This window comes from Hyperoodon ampullatus, assembly GCF_949752795.1.
Source record: "Hyperoodon ampullatus genome assembly, chromosome: 13".
In the NCBI taxonomy this organism is placed as follows: domain Eukaryota; kingdom Metazoa; phylum Chordata; class Mammalia; order Artiodactyla; family Ziphiidae; genus Hyperoodon; species Hyperoodon ampullatus.
The window spans coordinates 89,179,671-89,199,915 of NC_136926.1; the positions used below are offsets into that span (position 1 = coordinate 89,179,671).

A 20,245-nucleotide genomic window follows, 5' to 3' on the forward strand; every position below is an offset into this window, starting at 1 on the left:
TAAATGTTATACTCCATTTATAGTTATTAGAAAATATTGGCTGTATTACCCATGTTGTACAATGTATCCTTGTAGCTTTTTTTTTTTTTTTTTGCGGTACGCGGGCCTCTCACTGTTGTGGCCTCTCCCGTTGCGGAGCGCAGGCTCCGGACGCGCAGGCTCAGCGGCCATGGCTCACGGGCCCAGCCGCTCAGCGGCATGTGGGATCTTCCCGGACCGGGGCACGAACCCGTGTCCCCTGCATCGGCAGGCGGACTCCCAACCACTGCGCCACCAGGAAGCCCCCTGTAGCTTATCTCATACATAACCGTCTGCACCTCTCCATCCCCACCCCTAGTTGCCCCTCCCCCGTCCCTCTCCCCACTGGTAACCACTGATTTGTTCTCTATATCTGTGAGTCTGCTTCTGTTTTGTTATATTCACTAGTTTGTTATATTTTTTAGATTTCCCACATATAAGTGATATCATACAGTATTTGGCTTTCTCTGTCTGACTTATTTCACTTAGCATGATGCCCTCCAAGTCCATCCATGTTGCTGCAAATGGCAAATTTCCTTCTTTTTTTATGGCTGAGAAGTATTCCATTGTATGTACACACCACCTCTTCTCCATCCGTCATCTGCTGATGGACACTTGGGTTGCTTCCGTATCTTGGCAATTGTAAATAGTGCTGCAGTGAACACTGGGGTGCGTGTGTATCTTTTCGAATTAGTGTTTTTGTTTTTTTTCTGCACTTCACCTTGAAGATGCAGATGAATGCTTGGCTTCAGGTCTTGGACTGAACGTGTATCTGTGTGACGTACCTGGAGACACAAACCTTTTGTCTTTTATGAAGATACTCAAGCATGTTTCACTGACATAATATTCTGATTCTATGAGCACATGCTAATTTTAGTTGAACAATTAGATGCCATTGTTTTCCTTGCTTTCGCATTTCTCTGTCAGTTGTTATCCCAGGTCAGCTGGCAGCTCATCCGTGCTTACCCTGCTGAATCAGAGTGAGTTCACTTGTCAGTGACTTATTTATAAATTTCGACATCTGCTGTTCTGGTAGAAAAGGTAATTGGAATCTGTGTCCTGCACACACGAGCTGCAGATCTCGGGGAGGGTGCTCCAGTTCTGTCTGCAGGATGAATACTTAGCTCTACCCAGGGAGGTTGCGTCAGACGGGTCCACCTGCCCTGGGGCCTTGTCCGCCCTCCACCCTCTGGGTGCCGAGGACCAGGTTTTGCAGGGCACCAAGCCCAACTCTGGGCACGCTGCCAGGAAGGGGATGGCGGCCAGTAACTTTGTTCCTTCCTGTCATCACCCAGACTCCAGCTGGCTGTTTTAAATTTGGTCAAAACCCACCATATATTAGGCATCAAATTAAATGGATGAGTAGGTATCAAAACTTCACTTTTTTGATGCACGTACAGCCATTATTTAAAGCAGCATGAGAGGTCAGATATCCAAAAGTGTGTTTAAAAGCTGATAATGCCTTTTAAATTAAAAGAAGGACCTGAGTGAGTCTAAATCTGTTTGGCTAAATCTGTGCTTGTTGGTTTTGCTGGGTCAAAGATTCCTAACACAGTGCTGCGGATTTCAGGGGATTCGGCAAACCCCCTAAACTTGCTGTGTTCCTGCTGTGGGGAGGGGAGTCCATGACCCCCAGATGGTAGGAGCTACTGTTCCGTATTCCAGCGGATTTGGCCCGCTGCCCCGACTTGGTAGGACATCTGAACACCTTTCCCGCTGTGAGGAAGCAGGCAGGCTGTTGTCTGAGGAGAACCTCTCCACACTGTTGATGCAAAGTAACGTTTTGTCACTTGAAGAACACACCCCTTAAGTTGTGAATCCACACAGACTCCATCTGACTAAAATGAAAATCATTTAACATTTAGGTTTTTCTATATTCCGAATTTTTCCTATACAAAACTGTTCTAGTAATTACGGGAAAGTAAGCTAATTTTATTGATAGCTTTAGATTCCAGTTTACTTAACTGTACATTAATTGATGTATAAATCAATCATACTTCTTTCAACTTTTTTCTTACAGACTTGAAGATAGTAGACCAGTCATTTGAAAATGTGAAAGAGTGAAAACTGTACTTTTTGAGTAATAATCCACATAACATGAATTCTTATTTTTAGTATTTAATTCAAGAATTCATTTTAGGGCTTCCCTGGTGGCACAGTGGTTGAGAGTCCGCCTGCTGATGCAGGGGACACGGGTTCGTGCCCCGGTCCGGGAAGATCCCACATGCCGCGGAGCGGCTGGGCTCGTGAGCCATGGCCGCTGAGCCTGCGCGTCCGGAGCCTGTGCTCCGCAACGGGAGAGGCCACAACAGTGAGAGGCCTGTGTACCGCAAAAAAAAAAAAAAAAAAAAAAAAAAAAAAAAAGAATTCATTTTAGTAAAATAAACGATTAAAAGGACAAAGGCAATGCAATAAGAATGTAATTAAGAAGGTGACTAGCCACTTAACAAAGATGGTTGTAAAATGGCAGAACACTTTTCAATGCATACCTAATATTTGTAAATCATGGAGGAAAAGCATGAGTTATATTAGGTCAATTTTTTTTCCAGAATTAAGTTCTACATACATCCTTCTTTAAAATACCACAAGCAGTTTTCTGATAGAAGTTGCTTTTCTTTTTTTTTTTTGGCCACTGCAGCATGTGGGATCTTAGCTCCCCGACCAGGGATCGAACCCACACCCCCTGTATTGGAAGTGCAGAGTCTTAACCACTGGACTGCCAGGGAAATCCCAGAAATTGCTTTTTAAATAACTGCATTTCAATTCAATAATTCCAGTCACACAGTTTTGGAGAAGACTTGGTTTAATCTGCCCAGTCCAAGCAAATTCTAACAGTATGTTCTCCAAACCAAAGGAAACCAAATCAAAGGACAACCAAAGAAACAGGTGATGCAGGAGCTCCATGATTGCTTCCTGGGACACCCTCACCCACTCCAGCCCCCATAGAGGTAGTTACCAAGGAGATGCACAAAGATTGCACCTAAGTTGACTTTGTCAGTTAGAGGTGCTTTCAAACAATTGTTCAATTCACCTGTCTCTGAGCCGAAGTACACATAGAGCTCTGATCACCTAAAAAGGCTCTCATTGTAAAATATATATTCCTGCATATAAAATAAATCATACTCTTTATACAAAAGTCAAAATCACTCATAATTCTACAATTTAGAATTAACCACTGGCAATACTTTTTTCTATGCAGGCACTTTTATATAGCTGATATTGTTTATAATCTAATATCCTGTTTTCATATCATAAACACTTTTCCCCAGGTGAAAGTTTCATACACACTTTTTATGGTTACTAATATTCTATTATGTGGTTGAAATAATTTAACCATCCCCTTAACTATTCCTTGGATTTTGAGGTTATTTCTCACTTCCTTGCTGTTATAAATAATGCTTTAATGAGCACTGTTATCCACTAATTCTCTGCACATTTCACTAGGGCCAGAAGTATGACCACAGGCCGAGCACATTGAGCAGAATGCACCTAAGAAAAGGAAGGAAGGTTCATTTCACACCCCGGACAGTGATGCAAACCCAAAGTTTAAACCCAAAGTTTTAAAATAGCATCATTTAAATTCAATATTCTTGGTGGTTTAAAATCACGATATTTCCATTTGATTATGTGAAAAATCTCAAAGCATCTTAGCCATAATTATAATTTTAGCAGAAACTGGGGCAAATACTTGAATTAAAGTAAACTAAACAGATGTGAGTCTTCATCAATAATATAGAACACAATTCAAAGTCCAGGATTTTTAAGAAATTAAATAAGTAGGAAAGAAAGCTTCTATTAGTTATTAACTAAAATAAAAACATTGATATTGTCAAAAATATACTAACTTCTTTCTAAAGAAAGTCCCAGGCTGATCCCCTTTTATTGGCTCATTTGACTGACATCTCAATTATTCACTCAAACCACAGACATCTAGCTTTAAAGAGATTATTTGGCATTTTATAATATCATACCTGTTTCTATATCTTCCTAATGTTTTTATAAAGAATTGCTATTTTCCAGCACCCTGTTACATATATTTAAAAGAAATGAGAATGTTTTCATAAGGAAAAGAGGGAAAGTAACAGATGGATTTACATGTACTTAAATACTCTTATTCTAATCTAAACTGGACTAACACAAAATTTTAGTAGAAAGCAGTGTATTCATTGAATACTTAAGTAAGATGGAGTTACTTCAATATCAAATCCTGCATTCATGTGTCTGTTATGAAACTTATGCAAACATAAAGCTTAATAATAAAGGGTTGAATCTATAAGGCAGAAGTTCTGGGTGCAGTTGTCTGAAGTTTTAAATTCTCACATTTCACTTCCTTGTTTACAATTGCCCAGTCTATTACCATAGATTTTTAACTCCCCCCAAATCTCCCTTCAGCCGCTCCAAGCTTGGGCAAGAAAGATCTTTTCAGAACTGAAATTCCGTCACCTTACACCTCCTTCCCCAAGCAAAGCCTCCGCAGCTGCCAGCACCCCCCTTCCCCGCCCCCCCCCATCCCACTACACTCTCCCTGCAAGACGAGCCCCGCTCCCTCCCACCACGGGGCTTGGCTCCCGAGGTCCCCTCTGGAATGGAGTTACAGGCGCGTGCACACACACACACACACACACACACACACACGCCTAGTTAGCACTTCTTATATCTGATCTCAGCTTGAAAATAATTTCCTCAGAGATTCTTTCCTTGAGCGCCTGTCTGGGTCTGAAGTAATTTTATGGGATCGCTTGCTGACTATCACAGTTGTAATTTTACTTTTATGTGATCATTTGATTGTCTTCTCCACAAGGCAGCAACTGGATTGATTTTGTTCACCCCAGGTGCCCAGATGCTACTCAGACATTTTCTTTGAATTAATGAATGAATTTTGAGAGTTTCAGAATACTTTGCATTATGCATTTTGCATACAGTCCGAGAAATATATTATTGAATGTCTCTTATATGCCAGGTACTTGGGGTCACGTTGACTTTTTTCATTAGCGCCTCATTTGATATGGTATTATACTATTTTGTAAATGGGAAAATTAAAGCTGGAGATATTAAACTGCAGATTTACATTTGAATTTTATATCCATTTAAAAGTACACTCCTGGGCTTCCCTGGTGGCGCAGTGGTTGGGAGTCCGCCTGCCGATGCAGGGGACACAGGTTCGTGCCCCGGTCCGGGAGGATCCCACATGCCGCGGAGCGGCTGGGCCCGTGAGCCATGGCCGCTGAGCCTGCGCGTCCGGAGACTGTGCTCCGCAACGGGAGAGGCCACAACAGTGAGAGGCCCGCGTACCGCAAAAAAAAAAAAAAAAAAAAAAAAAATACACTCCTTCGTGTGAGTGTGTAGCTTTTTTTGTATTTGTTGATTTCATTCTTTGGTATGTACTCCTCATGTTTCAACAATGAGTCAGTCTGACGAGGCAGTGGGTGTTTTCACTCCAAGGAGGGCCCACCAGGCACTGTTCTAATTGATCTGCGTGTAGCACAGGTCGGACAGCAGACACCATCATCCCCTTCACACGGGAGGAAACGGAGCTCTGGGGTCCACTCGCCCAAGGTCCTCAGGAACGACAGAGCCTGGCTGTGAAACCAGGTCGGGGCTCCACGGTGCGCCCCACACAGGCCCCGGGCTGCATCCACGCCACATGCCTCCTCCTTCACCTCAGAGGCCGTGTGCCCTGAGCCCGTGAAGATTCCAACCAACAACATGCTGCTGGGATAAGAGACGCAGGAGAGAAACTTGAGATTGTGATAAGGAAACTAGCTACACGGACTGAAGGGTCATGGTTGCTATGGAAAACACGATGCATTTAAGTGTGTTACATACAATCTTAGGAGGAATGAGAAACACCTCTTACTTTTTATATTTAAAGGGAATCCAAAAATCATTATCACAGTTTTTATAACCAGAAGAATAAAAGATGATTTTTCCCTTTTCCTGAACTCAAGCCTTTGGTTCTGCTGTGGGTCGAATTGTGCCCCCTGAAAGTTCGCATGTTGGGAATCCTCACCCCAGGACCTCAGAATGTGCCCTTTCTAGAGACGGGGCTGTTGCAGGTGTAACTAGTCGAGATGAGGTCATGCTGGAGCAGGGTGGCCCCCACTCAGTGGGGACACTTGCACACAGACACGCACACGGGGAGAACACCGTGTGAAGACAAAGGCTGGGACTGGGGTGAAGTATCACCAGCCAAGGGACGCCAGAGATGCCAGAAACCACCAGGGCCAGCAGGGGGGTAGGAACAGACTCCCTGTCAGGCCCCAGAGGACCAGGCCTGCCAACACGTGGATCTGACCCCAGCCTCCAGAACTGCATCAAGTCACCAGTCTGAGGTCCCTAATTACAGGAGACCCAGGAAACTCAGACAGACTCTCACTGACAAGTGTGCAAATCACAGCAGCCCCATGGGACCCACACCTGAACCTCACTCAACAGTGAAGAGTTAATTCTTGACTACCAAAATCGCTAATCTATACACTACTTTTCATAAGAAATAAATGATTGTGACTGTTCCCATCACCATGTATTTTATTTATTTCAGCTAGATATTTACAGGTATTTGCTGATACAAAAATACAAGGACCAGGCAGACTGAAAGTTGAGGCACTGCCACCCTCACTGCAAAACCCTCCAGCTCCTCGAGCTATGTGTACTTTCCCAAACGCTTCCTCAAAGGCTTTAAATAGGTGAAAATATCTCCACGTGAGAACGACTCCACGGCACTGTATGCACCAGGACCGGACGAGGGCTCAGTATCTGTACTTGGTGGAGTAGTCCTTCGGGGACACGACCAGGCCGCGGCCCTTCCGGGCCCCCCGGTACACCGTCTCGATGATGTCGATCATCTCCTGCTTGTCTTCCATGGCCCAGTTGATCTTGTTGTTGTTGCCAGTGCCCAGGTCGATCATGATGTGCTTGTTCCTGTAGGTTGGGAAAAGGGGGTCAATGCCCATAAAACTCCTTCTGAAACAGAATCCCGTGAAAAACATACCTGTATCTCCCACTGTGAACAAGGACACACACAGTCAAGGGGGCCCGCCACTGTGTAGCAGGCTGGAAACCACCTAAATGCTGCTTCAGGAAACACACAGCTCCTTCCGCCTGTTCTCTGCTCCCTAAGACAAATAACCTACAGGGCAATCCAGGCCGAAGGACACAGCTTCAGTCACCTGGAAAGACAAACTGCTTTCCAGAGGGCTGCGCTAATTTACCTGAAAAAGGCAATGCATGCGTTTGTCATGGTGTTCTTGTGAGCACTTGTAAAGTTTATTGAAAGCCATACTAATTGTGAAATAAATATGATATTTTGCATTTCTATAATTCTTCGTAGACTGACTTTTCAAGACGCTTCTTTCTGAAATGAATTTATACGTGCACTGTATAAAAGACAGACATTGGGGCTTCCCTGGTGGCGCAGTGGTTGGGAGTCCGCCTGCTGATGCAGGGGACACGGGTTCATGCCCTGGTCCAGGAGGATCCCGCATGCCGCGGAGTGGCTGGGCCCGTGAGCTATGGCCGCTGAGCCTGCGCGTCCGGAGCCTGTGCTCCGCAACGGGAGAGGCCACAACAGTGAGAGGCCCGTGTACCGAAAAAAAAAAAAAAAAAAAAAGAAAGACATTAATGCTTGTTGTACCAGCTGCACTGACTTTTATCAATTTAGCTTCCTGTTTCTGCAAGGTTGTGCGTCTGGCCCCCGGGTGCTGCTCCGTGATGCGTGCCCCATCCATCCTGAGGTCACAGCATGGCCTCCTTTCAGCCAGGGCGAGCTTCCAAAAGGCAGACCTGATGCTTCTCTCTTGCTGCAAACACTCACTTCCAGGAAGCTTCCAAGTCCACACACTGGCCCAGGAAACCGGGCATCCGGGCCCCGCCGCGCTCTCCCCTCAGCGCCCGCCACCCCCCGGCCCTCACCTGTCCGTCCTCCCTCACCCTTGCAGGTCCCCAAACGTGCGGCCTGCGCTGCCCCGTGCCCCTGCCTGCGCTCGCCCCTGTTGGGATGCACGTGGCTCAGGCCAGCCTTATCCAGCAGCCTTTGAGTGCGGCCCATCACCCTGTTGCACTCAGTGTTTGTGCCTCTGTAGATACCTGGTGCAATACTGTGATTTATAGGAAAAATATATACTTGGTCACTCAGAAGAATATATTTCTCATATGTATTTGGTCTTCGCCCACAGATCCTGGCTCACAGCTGCCAAAACCTTCGGAATTCCCTGCAATAAGAGTGATGGGGTATTCCGTTCCTGAGGACACGTCAGGGCCATGAGGGTGAAGCGGGTGCATAAGCACCCTTCTGGTCACAGTGAGTTTGTTCATGAAGGTGACTTCTAGATCCCACCAGCAGGGCGTCCGAGAATCACCTGTTGGCATAGGGGAGCCTGTGCACACGCGCACACACACACGCTGCAACTGGGCCTGGGAACCCCTTTATCACCTGTCCCCTTGCATCTCGCTGGTTCCCTGTGCTGTCGCCATCAGATGATGGTCTGTGATAGGAGGAACCCTGTCTTATCTGACTTAACGTCCCAGCACTAGACATAAAGGCCAGCAGGACTCTCTACGTATATATACTTGGTGAATAGATTAATTAAAATACTGTTACTACTTGTCTTAGAATCCTGGGTCGCAGAAACAGTAGAAGGTTTTGTCCCCTTTTCCAAGTGCAGCATCAGTCCTAAACTATCAAAACACACGGTGGCCGCAGCACCACTCGACTCCTTTCTGCAACCTCCTTTCCCCGTCGGGGCAGCCCCGCCCAGGTGGGCCCTACACAGTGCGGTGCCCACGGCCCACCTGGAGGGCTCTGGGAAAACGTGAGGAGCACAGCAGAAAAGGCCGAGATTGCCTTAAACAGCCTGTTAGCGGAAACGTGGGCTTGGAAGGAGGTGGGATGCATTTCGGGGAGCGGAGGGAAGGGATCCTTGCTGCACAGCGGCAGAGTGTCTGTGACGCTCCAAAGTGGTGAGCATGGATACCAGCCGAGGACACGTAAGCAAAGTCTTGAAGGCGCTGCCTGGGTTCGTGCTGCTTATAGTAAAAGGAGGGAGACAAACCGGAGTAAGATCCGTTAACCCAAAAGATTTCTCAGTCTCTCCAGATAGCAAAAGATGCTGAAATCCAGAAATGGCTGCTGAACTGTTGACACAGAGGCCACACTGCCTTCTGCTGAAACCTAGAAGAGACCTAAAAGTCAGAATTCAGTCACAGGACAGGATCTTCCCCCAGGAAGCAGCCATCGGGCAGAGGGCAGCGCCGGTGCCCAGGACAGAAACCCGACCGGCTCAGGCTGCGAGGGACAGAGCGCGCAGTGAGAGGGGCTGACGCAGCCCCAAGAGGCTGCTGGCGGGAAGCAGGTTGAAAAAGGAACCGGCTGCAAATGGCTTTCATAAAAAAGGCAGAAAAACCTGGGTAGGACCCTCCCAGGGGTAGGCACCGGGCCAGGACTATGATCCCAGCGCTGCATCAGAGCCCCCTTCCGAATCCTGACGCCCCCCGGTGAACACAAACTGCTTCCTATGCCGCCGGTCCCACACTACGTCCTGGAGAGGGGACCACAGATAAGGAGCTGTGTCCAGGAGCTGTGCTTAATGGGGCACCTGAAAAGCCTCATCCACACCCAGTTTTGCACATGGGAGGGATGTGAATCTTTTGGAGCCGGAGGGCAGGCTGCAGTCGGAAAAATGCTAAAATACCCCCTGCTACTTCCCACCCTAATCCCTGGGACTGTGCTGTGATGAGACACCACGCACGGCAAAGGGAATTCTGCAGATGTCCCTAAGGTTACTCATCAGTTGATTTTTTTTTTTTTTTTTTTTTTTTTTGCGTTACACGGGCCTCTCACTGTTGTGGCCTCTCCCGTTGCAGAGCACAGGCTCCGGATGCGCAGGCTCAGCGGCCATGGCTCACGGGCCCAGCTGCTCTGCGGCATGTGGGATCTTCCCGGACCGGGGCACGAACCCGCGTCCCCTGCATCAGCAGGTGGACTCTCAACCACTGTGCCACCAGGGAAGCCCCATCAGTTGATTTTAAAATAAAGAGACTCTCCTGGATTATTGGGTGAGTCTAATCCAATCACAAGTGCCCTCTGAAAGCAGAACAGGAAGTTGGAGCAGCTGTACGGAAAGGACTCAACTCACTGCTCAGGGCTTCGAAGACAGAGGGGCCTCTAGGAGCAGAGAGGGGCCCCGGCGGAAACAGACCTCAGACCCCCAGTCACCGGGAGATGGATCCAGCCCACAGCTCCTGTGAGCCAAATGGATTCTCCCCTGACCAACTGCCTACATGACAGCCCAGCCTGTGACTCCGGCCTTGTAAGACCCCGAGGCAGAACCCATTGAGCCTGCCTGGACTCTGCCCTACAGACCTTGAGCTCATAAATGGTGTTGTTTTCAGCCACCAAGTTTGTTACAGAAAATAGAAACCGAATACACACCCTGCACGCTCCACCCAGACCTCCCTCGACCATTAGGGAGCTCTGCTTTTGCAGTATGGCCTAATGTTTATATTGCTACTTACTAACTTTTGTAGTAACAATAAACAGTACGAAATTTTGACAAGTAAAAACAGTATCAAATGGTGATTTCTTTCCAAATTAAACCTCCACAACAGAATTTTTTTTTCACTCATGATGTTACTTAACTTTATTATATAAATACCATCAAAGGTATTTGCGTCTGCATCAGACTCTTGTGTACCTAACCAGTAGCCACTCCGCGTTTTCCTTTCATGCAAAGCCTGTCAGTCATGGGTACAAATTAATTTAAGGTGATTAGGGAGAGTCTATTCCTTGAGCCAATGACTGACTGACTAGGGTACACAACAGAATTTCTCAGCTGATAAAAGATTTTTTACAAGATTTTGTATTTATAAGCAAAGTAATTAAGCACAGGTTTTCCTCTTGGATATCACAAAAGGCTGCTAAATAGAGTCACTGATACATTTAAAAAGTGAGTTATTTTAAAGACATATTTCAGCAACAGATTAAATTTAAAGGTATCTTAAATTTCAGTGAGAATGTCTTCCATTTAATAACACTTCCCCTAGGTCCCTGGATAGGTATTTCAAAAGGGTAATTTGTTACTGAGTAAATGCTAAAACTGGAATTGTTACTTTGAAAATTATTTAAAAGATTGATTGCCTGGTGATACAAACTATATTATAATATGACTGCATAACTGACTTCCTCCTAAATAAAAGAATCTAAAGATATCTTGATCTCATTAAACTTCCAGACCATCTATTCAATTTAAACAACAACTTTAAGATAAGAGAACATACCTGAAGAAAAACATGACAGTGCACGGATCGTATAACTCATACATTTTGTTGAAGTCAGGTACTTCTGTAATATCCACAAGATAAATAACTGCGAAATTTTTAACCTAAAAGTAAAGGAGATTGGGGGAAAAAAACTAAAATAACAAATCAACTTTTTTTCTGCAAAAGCACATTCAAAAACAAAAACAGAAGAATTTGTGTATAACAGGACAATTTTCAAACTGACTGCAACATTTTTTCCCAGTAGAGCTGCCATGTAGGAAATTACTTCAAGAGGATCAGGGTCCTGAGCAACTGTCCATTAACATCTCATTTAATGTTTTTCAGAACAGCAAGTTATGAGAATCCTGCCGATAACGTCCACAGATACATTATTCACGCTGATCTAGTAATAATCTATGTGAACTTTTCCAATTTGTACTTTCACAAATACTGAATTATACACATTAAACAACTGCTTTAAAACATGCCTTTGGAATTCAGCCACACACTCCCCTCTTACTGAGGTCTGGACACTTGAACATACTAATGGCCTAACACCCCAAATCACACTGCAGGTAACTAAGGTTCTTTAATTTCTTCCGTAGCTGCAAGCTCATCAGAGAACATCTGGAAAACCCAGAAAACCATAAATAAAACAACCTTGAACCCCAACACCCAGAGCTGACTGCTGAGAATATACTTTTACTATATTCTTTCCCATTTTTTCTGGTATATATGTTTATACTCTTTTAACAAAATGTGATCATAGAGTGATCACACTACAAGATTTTGCATCCTGCTTTAATTATGAGCATCCTCTTATATGAATCGTATACTTTACATAAGAGAAAAACAAAAACAAAATTTTATGGCTACATAACAGTTCACCAAGTGCCTTTGCCAGTATTTTTACCATTCTTCTGTTATTTTCTTTGACTTTTCATCAATATAAATAATTCAGATTTTCACTATCAATTATTCACATGTGAACATTATTACCCTTAAATTCATATACATACTTCATTATTTCCTAAGGATAAACACCTAAAATAGAATCTTTAGAACAAAAGACATGACATTTTAAAGGCTCCTTGTAAATACTGTCTCAATGCCTTTTAGAAAGCTTATACCAATTTATATCATGGGTTGAATTATGTCCTTTCACCCCACAAGAAGATGTACTGAAGTCCTGACTCCCAGTACTCAGAATGTGACCTGATCTGGAAAAAGGGTGCCTGCAGAGCTCATCAGTGAAGGTCAAACGAGGTCATACTGGAGTCTGACCCCTAATCCAATCTGACTGGTGTTCCTACAGGAAAAGGGCCATGTGAAAACACACCAAGGGAGAAGCCACATGAACACGGAGGATTGGAGTGATGCACACCTATAAGCCAAGGAGTGCCACAGATCGCGGAAGGCGCCAGGAGCTGGAAGAAACAAGAGGGGATTCTCCCTTGAGGGTTTCAGAGGGAGCACGGCCCTGCTGACACCTTGATTTCGGACTTCTGACCTCCAGGCTGTGAGATAATAAATTTCTGTTGTTTTAATCTGCCCGGTTTGTGGCGCTTTGCTACAGCAGCCCCCGGAAATTCACAGAAAATGCACAACGTTTCTTCATATAAAACTAACTCTAAAAACCTAACTGTAATTTACAGATGAAATAATATGGTATTTGGGATGTGCTTTCAACACGGCAGCACGAAAAGTGTTTGAGGGGTTAAACGGTCCAAGACTGACAAAATATTGGTGATCGCAGTAGGCACAGAGGAGTTCACTGTTCTCTCCCCTTTACTTGGGAATGTGAAGAAGTATTTAATACGGAAATTTAAACCACCATCACCCAGAAAAAGGAGGGAAGGAAGTTTACATTTAGTGGGCGCTCTTTTGCGGACAGACCTCGGTGCTGAGGTGGGGGAAGAACAGGTGTCTCTCCCCGCCACATGCCCCTTTCCTGGTGAAAGGAGAGAACACACCTGCAGAAGGTGGAGAGAGTGAGCTGAGCACCACGTGTTCACGTGGCCACAGCGGACACCGAGGTGGAGGACTGGGCAAGCACAGCCACGCGCCGGCCGAACGGCTTCCTGGCAAAAGTTACCCCGCTGGTTTTTAAGGTTCGGCCCACATCCAATTTCGCTAAGCAGACATATTTTATTTCTTCCCACATAATAAAACAGATATTATAATTAAAAAGATAGATACTAACATCACAGTATAACCAAACACAAACACACACACACACACACCTGTCTCCTAAAGCATAAAATGACAATCCAACAAGAGTCCCAGACACCTTTCAATCCAACGAAAGCCAATTGGTTCTGGTTCCAAGAACCTCCAAATCTCCAAGTTAAAGCAGAAATCGACCGGAGAAACCACAATCTCTTAAAAGTTACTAGAATATATCTCAACTAGTTCATGTATGAGGACATTCAACTATCCCAACTCAATATCATACAATTTTCACACTGTAAATGCTGGTTTTTATGTGAGACTTTCTAAAAAGGCCTTATTTTCTTTTGCCTTCAGTGATGAGTAAGGAAACCGTAGCTCATTCAGAAGCAGAAAACAACTGACAATACAGGATTTCATTTTCTCTTCCCCTCCACATAAACCACATCATGGTAAATGTGAAGCCTCACAAGGTCGGGAACCACACCTGAGATATTTATTGAAAGAATGAACTTTAGAAATAAACTTACATTTCAAAATTCAGGAAATATATTATTGTCATTATGGACTTAATTACCTAATCCTGAGTTCAAACAGACCTGCCTTAAGAGATGGTCTGGTCCCGCTTCTTCCTTAGAGGAGGTGCCCTGACGGGTCCTCCAGCCCCTGCAGCTCTGGGAGGAGAAGGCCCACAGCACCAGCTGGCCTTTCTCTAATTCTGTGACCCTCCCAGCTTCTCTCCTCTGGAAGAGCTTCTCCTAAAGGGGGTTGCACGGATTCTATCATGATGCTTTCTACATGGGCTGAACTATTTCTCCTGAATGTTTCACATCCACTAATGAATCTGCAATTAACACTTGTGTATTTTTTATATAAAACTGAAATAAGCAACGTGTCTATGATCTTTTCTCCATTTAAAAAATGTCCATTTTGAAAACATAGAAATGGAATGGAAACATCACTGCTTTGTTTCCAGCCCAGTATTTTTAAAACAAGTTATATAATTTAAAAGTACATGACAATCAGGAAATTCCCTGGCGGTCCAGTGGTTAGGACTTGGCGCTTTCACTGCCAGGGCCCGAGTTCAATCCCTGGTTGGGGAACTAACATCACACAGCCACGCAGCCCGGCCAAAAAAAAAAGTATATGACAGTCAAATAAAATCAATAGTATATAAGTGCTTTAAAATGAAAAGTAAATGTTTCCCTTTCCCCAGACCCACATGTTCTCTTGTGAGAAAACTGCATACATTCTGCTTTTCTCCAGCTAATGTCATTAACCAATGTTTCCCCACGGTACTAAATAAAGCTCTTAGGAAATCATTTTTAATGGTCAAATAATATCCCATCCAGGGGAGAAGATGCTCCACTTTAAATCCTAACGCCCCATTTCTGAGCCCGGACAAACTACTTCGTGGCACCTGCCTCGGGGACCTGCCGTGAGGACCACGCCGGGAGTCCATTTCCCACCTATCACCATGACTGGCCTACGTGCCACACACTGGAGATTACGGTCATAAGCATGCTCCCCCTTCACTGGGCATCACGGTTCTTTCCAGTTTTGCTATCAATCACAGCACCAGTCTCAGGGAGCCTAAGGCATGGCTGTCCTTAGGGCTCTTCACCCAATGCCGAGCTGCTTCCCAGGGGCTGTACCAGCTCCACTTCTGCCTGAGCGTTAGATTGGCTTTCAACATACGCCCTAAGAGTTAGACCTTTGATACACCTGAAAAATGACAGTACACTATTTTAACGTGTGCTTCTTTGAAGTTTATTTAACTATTGGAATTTCCTCTTTTTTTCCAGTTCTGTGCCCATATATCCACAGGTCTTACCTTTTTAAATGGTACTTTAAACTGACCTGCAGGAGTCTACGGTATCTACAATAATATTTTGCCCACTATATTTGCAGTAATGTTAAGCAGCTGTTGAATAGTATTTTTTTTTAAATCAAGAACCAGATGTACAAACTTCCCTTCTATTATCAGGTTGTTTTCTAGTGTATGTTCTTTTGATTGTCTAAACTAGTAACTGTCCTTTCCAACCCTGCTGCCACACACTTTACACGCAGGCTGCTTCTTCAGCAAGTCAGTGATTATGCAGTTCGTGGTCCTGCATGCTGCCAGGTGCCTCCAGGTTAATGTAACTCGTGCAAATCACCAAGGCTGAAGGCCGTCGGTGCTGCCAGCCACCCCTCCACCCTCCTCCACTAGCTAAGAACCCACCTAAAATTCTGGAAAAAATGTTCTTGACTGTCAATTGGCACTATGTATTTCTGAAGTGTCAATTTTTACATTTTTAGATAGTTCACTTCAAAGCCGTCAAAAAACTTCATGATAACTTTATTTTCTCAAATTACTGTTTGCCCTGATTGGCTGTTGGTTCCTATGAGATTCCTCATTTGAGCATAAATTTCTGCTGATTCAGCCTACTTTATCTCATGCTTAAGAATGACCCCCTGAAGTCATTCCTAAGAAGTTCCATGAATACATTTACGTTATGTACAATCTAATTAGCACGTATGGCTATGAGATAGTATCACTGAGGTTTTGCATATTTTAAACTCTATCTGTATGAGCTTTTTAAACAGACCAAAATTAAACAGCCCGCTTATTCTTACATATAATGGGATTTAGAAACAGTGAGCTGTGGCAAAGTGCGTTCCTACAAAACGGCAAGACAGCTCAGAAGTACACAAAATAGTCTCACTTCGAAGCTGTGCGTAAAATCACCCACTAAACAGGAACCTTTATTTTGGTTATCACTCTACCAAACTCCAGGCAACTGTCAAATTTTTAAACATATCTCTGTGTTTTCCGTACGGCTCAAAACGAGCGCAGCATGCGGCGGGGCTGGAGCTACCAAGCAGCGAGTCGGTGAGTCCCGTTCCAGGAGGGACACAGCAGTCAAGTCCAGCCTCAGCACTGGGACTCTTACTCACTTTAACACAGCTGGGGTATCCAAACAGGGCTCGCAACAAGACGAGGAAGATCCCCCATTATCTGCCGTTTCTGCAGAGGGAGATAGACAGTTAAATTGTTCTTTATACTAAAACCTTAAATTTCAAAAATTCCTATCGTGCTTCCCCAAAAAAGGGCTTCCAGAATTATAAACTCATATTCTGCCCTTATACTAAGTAGAAAATAAAACATTAATAGTCTTGTAATGCATTTCAAGCTTGCATTCTGAATAACTATACTATAATATAGTATTGAAAGTTTATTAAAATAGAAATCCAAGTTTTGGACAAAAGACATGGAGGAACTTAAAAGACCAAAGAAAAGCACTCAAAGTGAGCCCAGTTAAACTGTACCAAGAGAGCACGTCTGCTAGTACTACAGCGATTTGGTCTCTGACTGATATATAGGAATTGGAAAAGAACAATTCCGGTAAAAGTCCCTAAAAACTACACTGACACAAAATCTGCCTCCTAGCTAAGAGTATCTTGCTGAGTTTTGCTCAGATACGAAGAGCAAACAACCCTCACGCCTCTGCCATCCTGGCCTCGTGCTGGGGGCAACCGGGTCTGGACATCCCCTGGTGCTTATGCGCCACCTGCAAGGCAGCATCCAGAACACACACCTAAGTGACTTCAGAGTCAACACAGCAGTGATTCGCTTATTGAAGTGTCTCTGTCCATCTTCACTGAAGTCTGCAGTCTCTGCCCTTGACTACTGTAGCTTAAGCCATGTAGACACGACTCCCTGACACCACCTCACTCTTGACCTCTGACGGGACTGGGAGGACCCCTGGGGGAGAATCCCGCTCTCCTGAGTTCCCCAGGCACCTCCTCAAGTTCCTTCAATGTCTTGGCGCCCAAGAGAAAGAAGAGGGGAATGGTTATAATCACAGCACTCCTACTCTGACCCTGACCTCGTGGAGGGGATTCTGAAAGTCATGTCAGAATTCCCTGGGGGAGCTCCTTTAAAAAGCCGTTTCCGGATCTCGCCCCAGACCTGGAGAATCAGGATCTCTGAGATGCACTTTGGTATTCCAAGCGATACTTACGCTGACAGACACAGAAGGACGGTTCCTGATGTTCACAAGGCCACCTCCCCCAACTCTGCCTGTCTCACCAAATAGGAGATAGTGAAAATTACCGATGGCAGGTCAGATAATTTTTCCTTTCCTAAATACAAAATATATCCTTACACCTGTTACTCTTTACTCAAAGGCATTATTTTAACCCAGCCCATATTAGCATATCCTACTCCTGTGAAAGAAAAGATGGCTTCAATGTTTCTTACTTTTACTCTTCATTAAAATGAATAACCTCTCAAATTATTATGCAATATTAATAAGTTAAATATTTTATTAGCATCCTTTTGCCTTTTGCCCTATTGCTACACCTGCAAAAATCTAAATCAAAGTTATCTTAGAATCCCTATGAGACAATTATAGAAAAAGAATTAAGCCCTGGTTATTCAACAGTGCCCTACAATTGCACTTTATTGTCAGCAAACAAAGGCCACAGACAATCCAGTGTACTAAATTTAAGAATTAAGAAAATTAGCTCTAACAAGTATAGTTCTACTTTCTCCCAATGTTTCCTGCATTTGAGTCACTCTAAGCTATAAATCGAGTCACTTAAAAAAGCACCGGTGGGGTAAAGAACCGACCCAAAGCAAAAGAACGGGATTTACTATGCTATCAGCATAAATGTTCTGCTTTATAAACGCAACAAATAAACATGATACAAAAAAAGGACAATTCTTTTAAACTAAGCTATTCAAAGTAAGCTCCTACGCTCCTGCCAAAGGCTGCAAATGTGTTTTGCTCTGGGCACTACAGATGTAAATTTTTGAAAACACCCTCTCAGTTAAAACCCCTGTACGTTAATAGGAATTATGAACTTCTTTAGGGGGGAGAGATCATGAACTTCTTAAAAATTTGAAAATCTATGGAAAATTCTCCCAGAAAAGAACATAAGCTATTCTGACCAATTTCAGGGAGGCCATCCTCACATCCCAAGGGAAGACTGTCCGTTTGTGAATCTTACTGTTTCTCTTTCACCGGTGAACGTGCCGCACTTTTAAATCTTACCGGCAAAGCAATCCAACACGATGAAATGACCAAACGGAAGGCGGGGCGCGTTGTGAGGCGGGGCTGCGTTACCTTTTCAGCTATGCTGTACAGAACCTCGTCCATCTTCATACAAGTAGGGTCCCAGTCGTGTCCAAACCGAATGACGACCACGCGGTCTTCTTCCGAGAGGATGGCCTGATCCACTTGCCAGCCATTGTGTAGGTGCGGGAGCATGTACGACATCTTGGGGCCGACGGGTCTGCGGGAGGGAACCACCGGCCAGCTCCTCCCAGCTCCAGCGCGGCGCACCCACGGGGCCCCCACCCCACGGAGCCTCATCCCGCGGGGACCCCACCCCACGTGGCCTCACCCCGCGGGGCAGTCGGTGCGCTGCCGGGAAGGCCAGGCCCGCGTCCACCTCGTCCCCAGACCCCGACCCCACCAACGGATCGCCGCCGCCCCGCGGCCCAGAACCCAGGGCGAAGGGAACCTTGGGGTCGTACACCCACGCCTCCCTCCCCACCCACTCCGGCCCCCGGCCCGGCACGCACACTGGGCCCTGCGGCTCAGCGTTCCTTCCGGGCGTGAACGCGCGCCCGCAGTGCGTGCGCGCCGGCGAGTGCGTGCGCGCGCCCCCGGGCCGGGGCCTGGGGGCCGACTGGGCGCCGCAGTGATGGGCGTGGCTGGGAGGTCCTTATAGTGAGCGGCTCGGAGGCGGTTCGGCTGGGTAGGGCTGGTCCAGACCTGCTGTCTCTCCGGTCAGTCCATCGGAGTCTGAGCTCCTACGGTGCCACCGGGGCCCGGGGTGGACGGACCGGCCCGCCGGGACCCCGGGCTGGACGGAGAGGATGGCATCGCTGAGGAAGGGTTCGTCCCCGTTTACTCCCAGACGAAGTCCCCCAAATTAATCATTTTGGCGGTCACGCTTTCCAGACGTAAACACAGTTGCTTTACTTGTCAAAGCACGTAATTAACAGAAGAGTCCTGGTAAGACTCACACGCGCCCAAATAATTTATTTAAATTAGTATTTCTAAACATTTTTATTGTGGTAAAATATATATAATATAAAATTTACCATTTTAGCCATATAGTTCAGTGGCATCGTTGACATCCTTGTACAGCCATCACCACTCCATATACTTCTTTTGTTAAAAAGCTTTGTTGAGGTATTATTCACATACCATAAAGTGATTCCCCCATTTCAAATAAGATGGTTTTTCCCAGAGTTGTGGAACACTACAGTCTGATTATGGAAAATTTTCATCACCCCAAATCCTGTACTCATTAGCAGTCAGTACCATACTCCTCCCATCCCTTTGGCTTTTGTCAACTACTAATCTATCCTAGACATTTCACGTAAATGGAAGCATAAGTGTGTAGTCTTTTGTGACTGACTTCGTTCACTTAGCCTAATACTCTCAAGGTTCACCCACACTGTAGCAGGCATCAGCACACTTGACGCTTGAGCAACAGGGGTTTGAACTTACACATGTACTATGTGTACTACATGATCTGCAATTGGTTAAATCTGCAGATGGGGAACCGCGGATATGAAGGGCCAACTGGAAAATTAGGCGTGGATTTCTGACTTCACAGAGGGTCATGGTTGAAGGGTCAACTGTACTTGGTTCCTTTTTGTTGCTGATTAATCTATTGTTTGGATATATTGCATTTTATCTCTCCATCAGTTAATTGACATCAGGGTTGTTTCCACTCTTTGGCCGTTATGAAAAATGATGCTATGAACATTTGTGTACAAGTTTTTGTATGGATTTTA

At 45.1% G+C, this 20,245-nt stretch overlaps 1 protein-coding gene across 3 annotated transcripts; it reads right to left on the reverse strand.

Moving 5' to 3' along the window:
* Nucleotides 1-6,528: 6,528 nt before the first annotated feature.
* On the reverse strand, nucleotides 6,529-19,043 carry TXNL4A (thioredoxin like 4A). 3 transcript variants are annotated; one of them, XM_079717498.1, is made up of 4 exons: nucleotides 19,019-19,043; nucleotides 18,558-18,726; nucleotides 11,293-11,396; nucleotides 6,529-6,939 (listed from the first exon to the last, which is right to left on the reverse strand). In XM_079717498.1, the coding sequence occupies exons 2-4, from the start codon at nucleotides 18,708-18,710 to the stop codon at nucleotides 6,768-6,770; spliced, it is 429 nt and encodes a 142-aa protein (XP_079573624.1). In that variant the 5' UTR covers nucleotides 18,711-18,726; nucleotides 19,019-19,043; the 3' UTR covers nucleotides 6,529-6,767. The 3 variants fall into 3 exon arrangements, with proteins under 3 accessions (XP_079573624.1, XP_079573625.1, XP_079573626.1); XM_079717499.1 differs by lacking the exon at nucleotides 11,293-11,396; XM_079717500.1 differs by lacking the exons at nucleotides 18,558-18,726; nucleotides 19,019-19,043 and adding an exon at nucleotides 16,384-16,455.
* Nucleotides 19,044-20,245: the final 1,202 nt, after the last annotated feature.

Bases quoted from the DNA above. Each gene is read 5' to 3' on its own strand.
- TXNL4A (XM_079717498.1), bottom strand. From the start codon at position 18,710: ATGTCGTACATGCTCCCGCACCTACACAATGGCTGGCAAGTGGATCAG. The intron at 11,397-18,557 runs GTAACGCAGCCC...CTTTACTTTTAG, and splicing joins TGTACAGCATAGCTGAAAAG to GTTAAAAATTTCGCAGTTAT. The intron at 6,940-11,292 runs GTATGTTCTCTT...CCCAACCTACAG, and splicing joins ACTGTCATGTTTTTCTTCAG to GAACAAGCACATCATGATCG.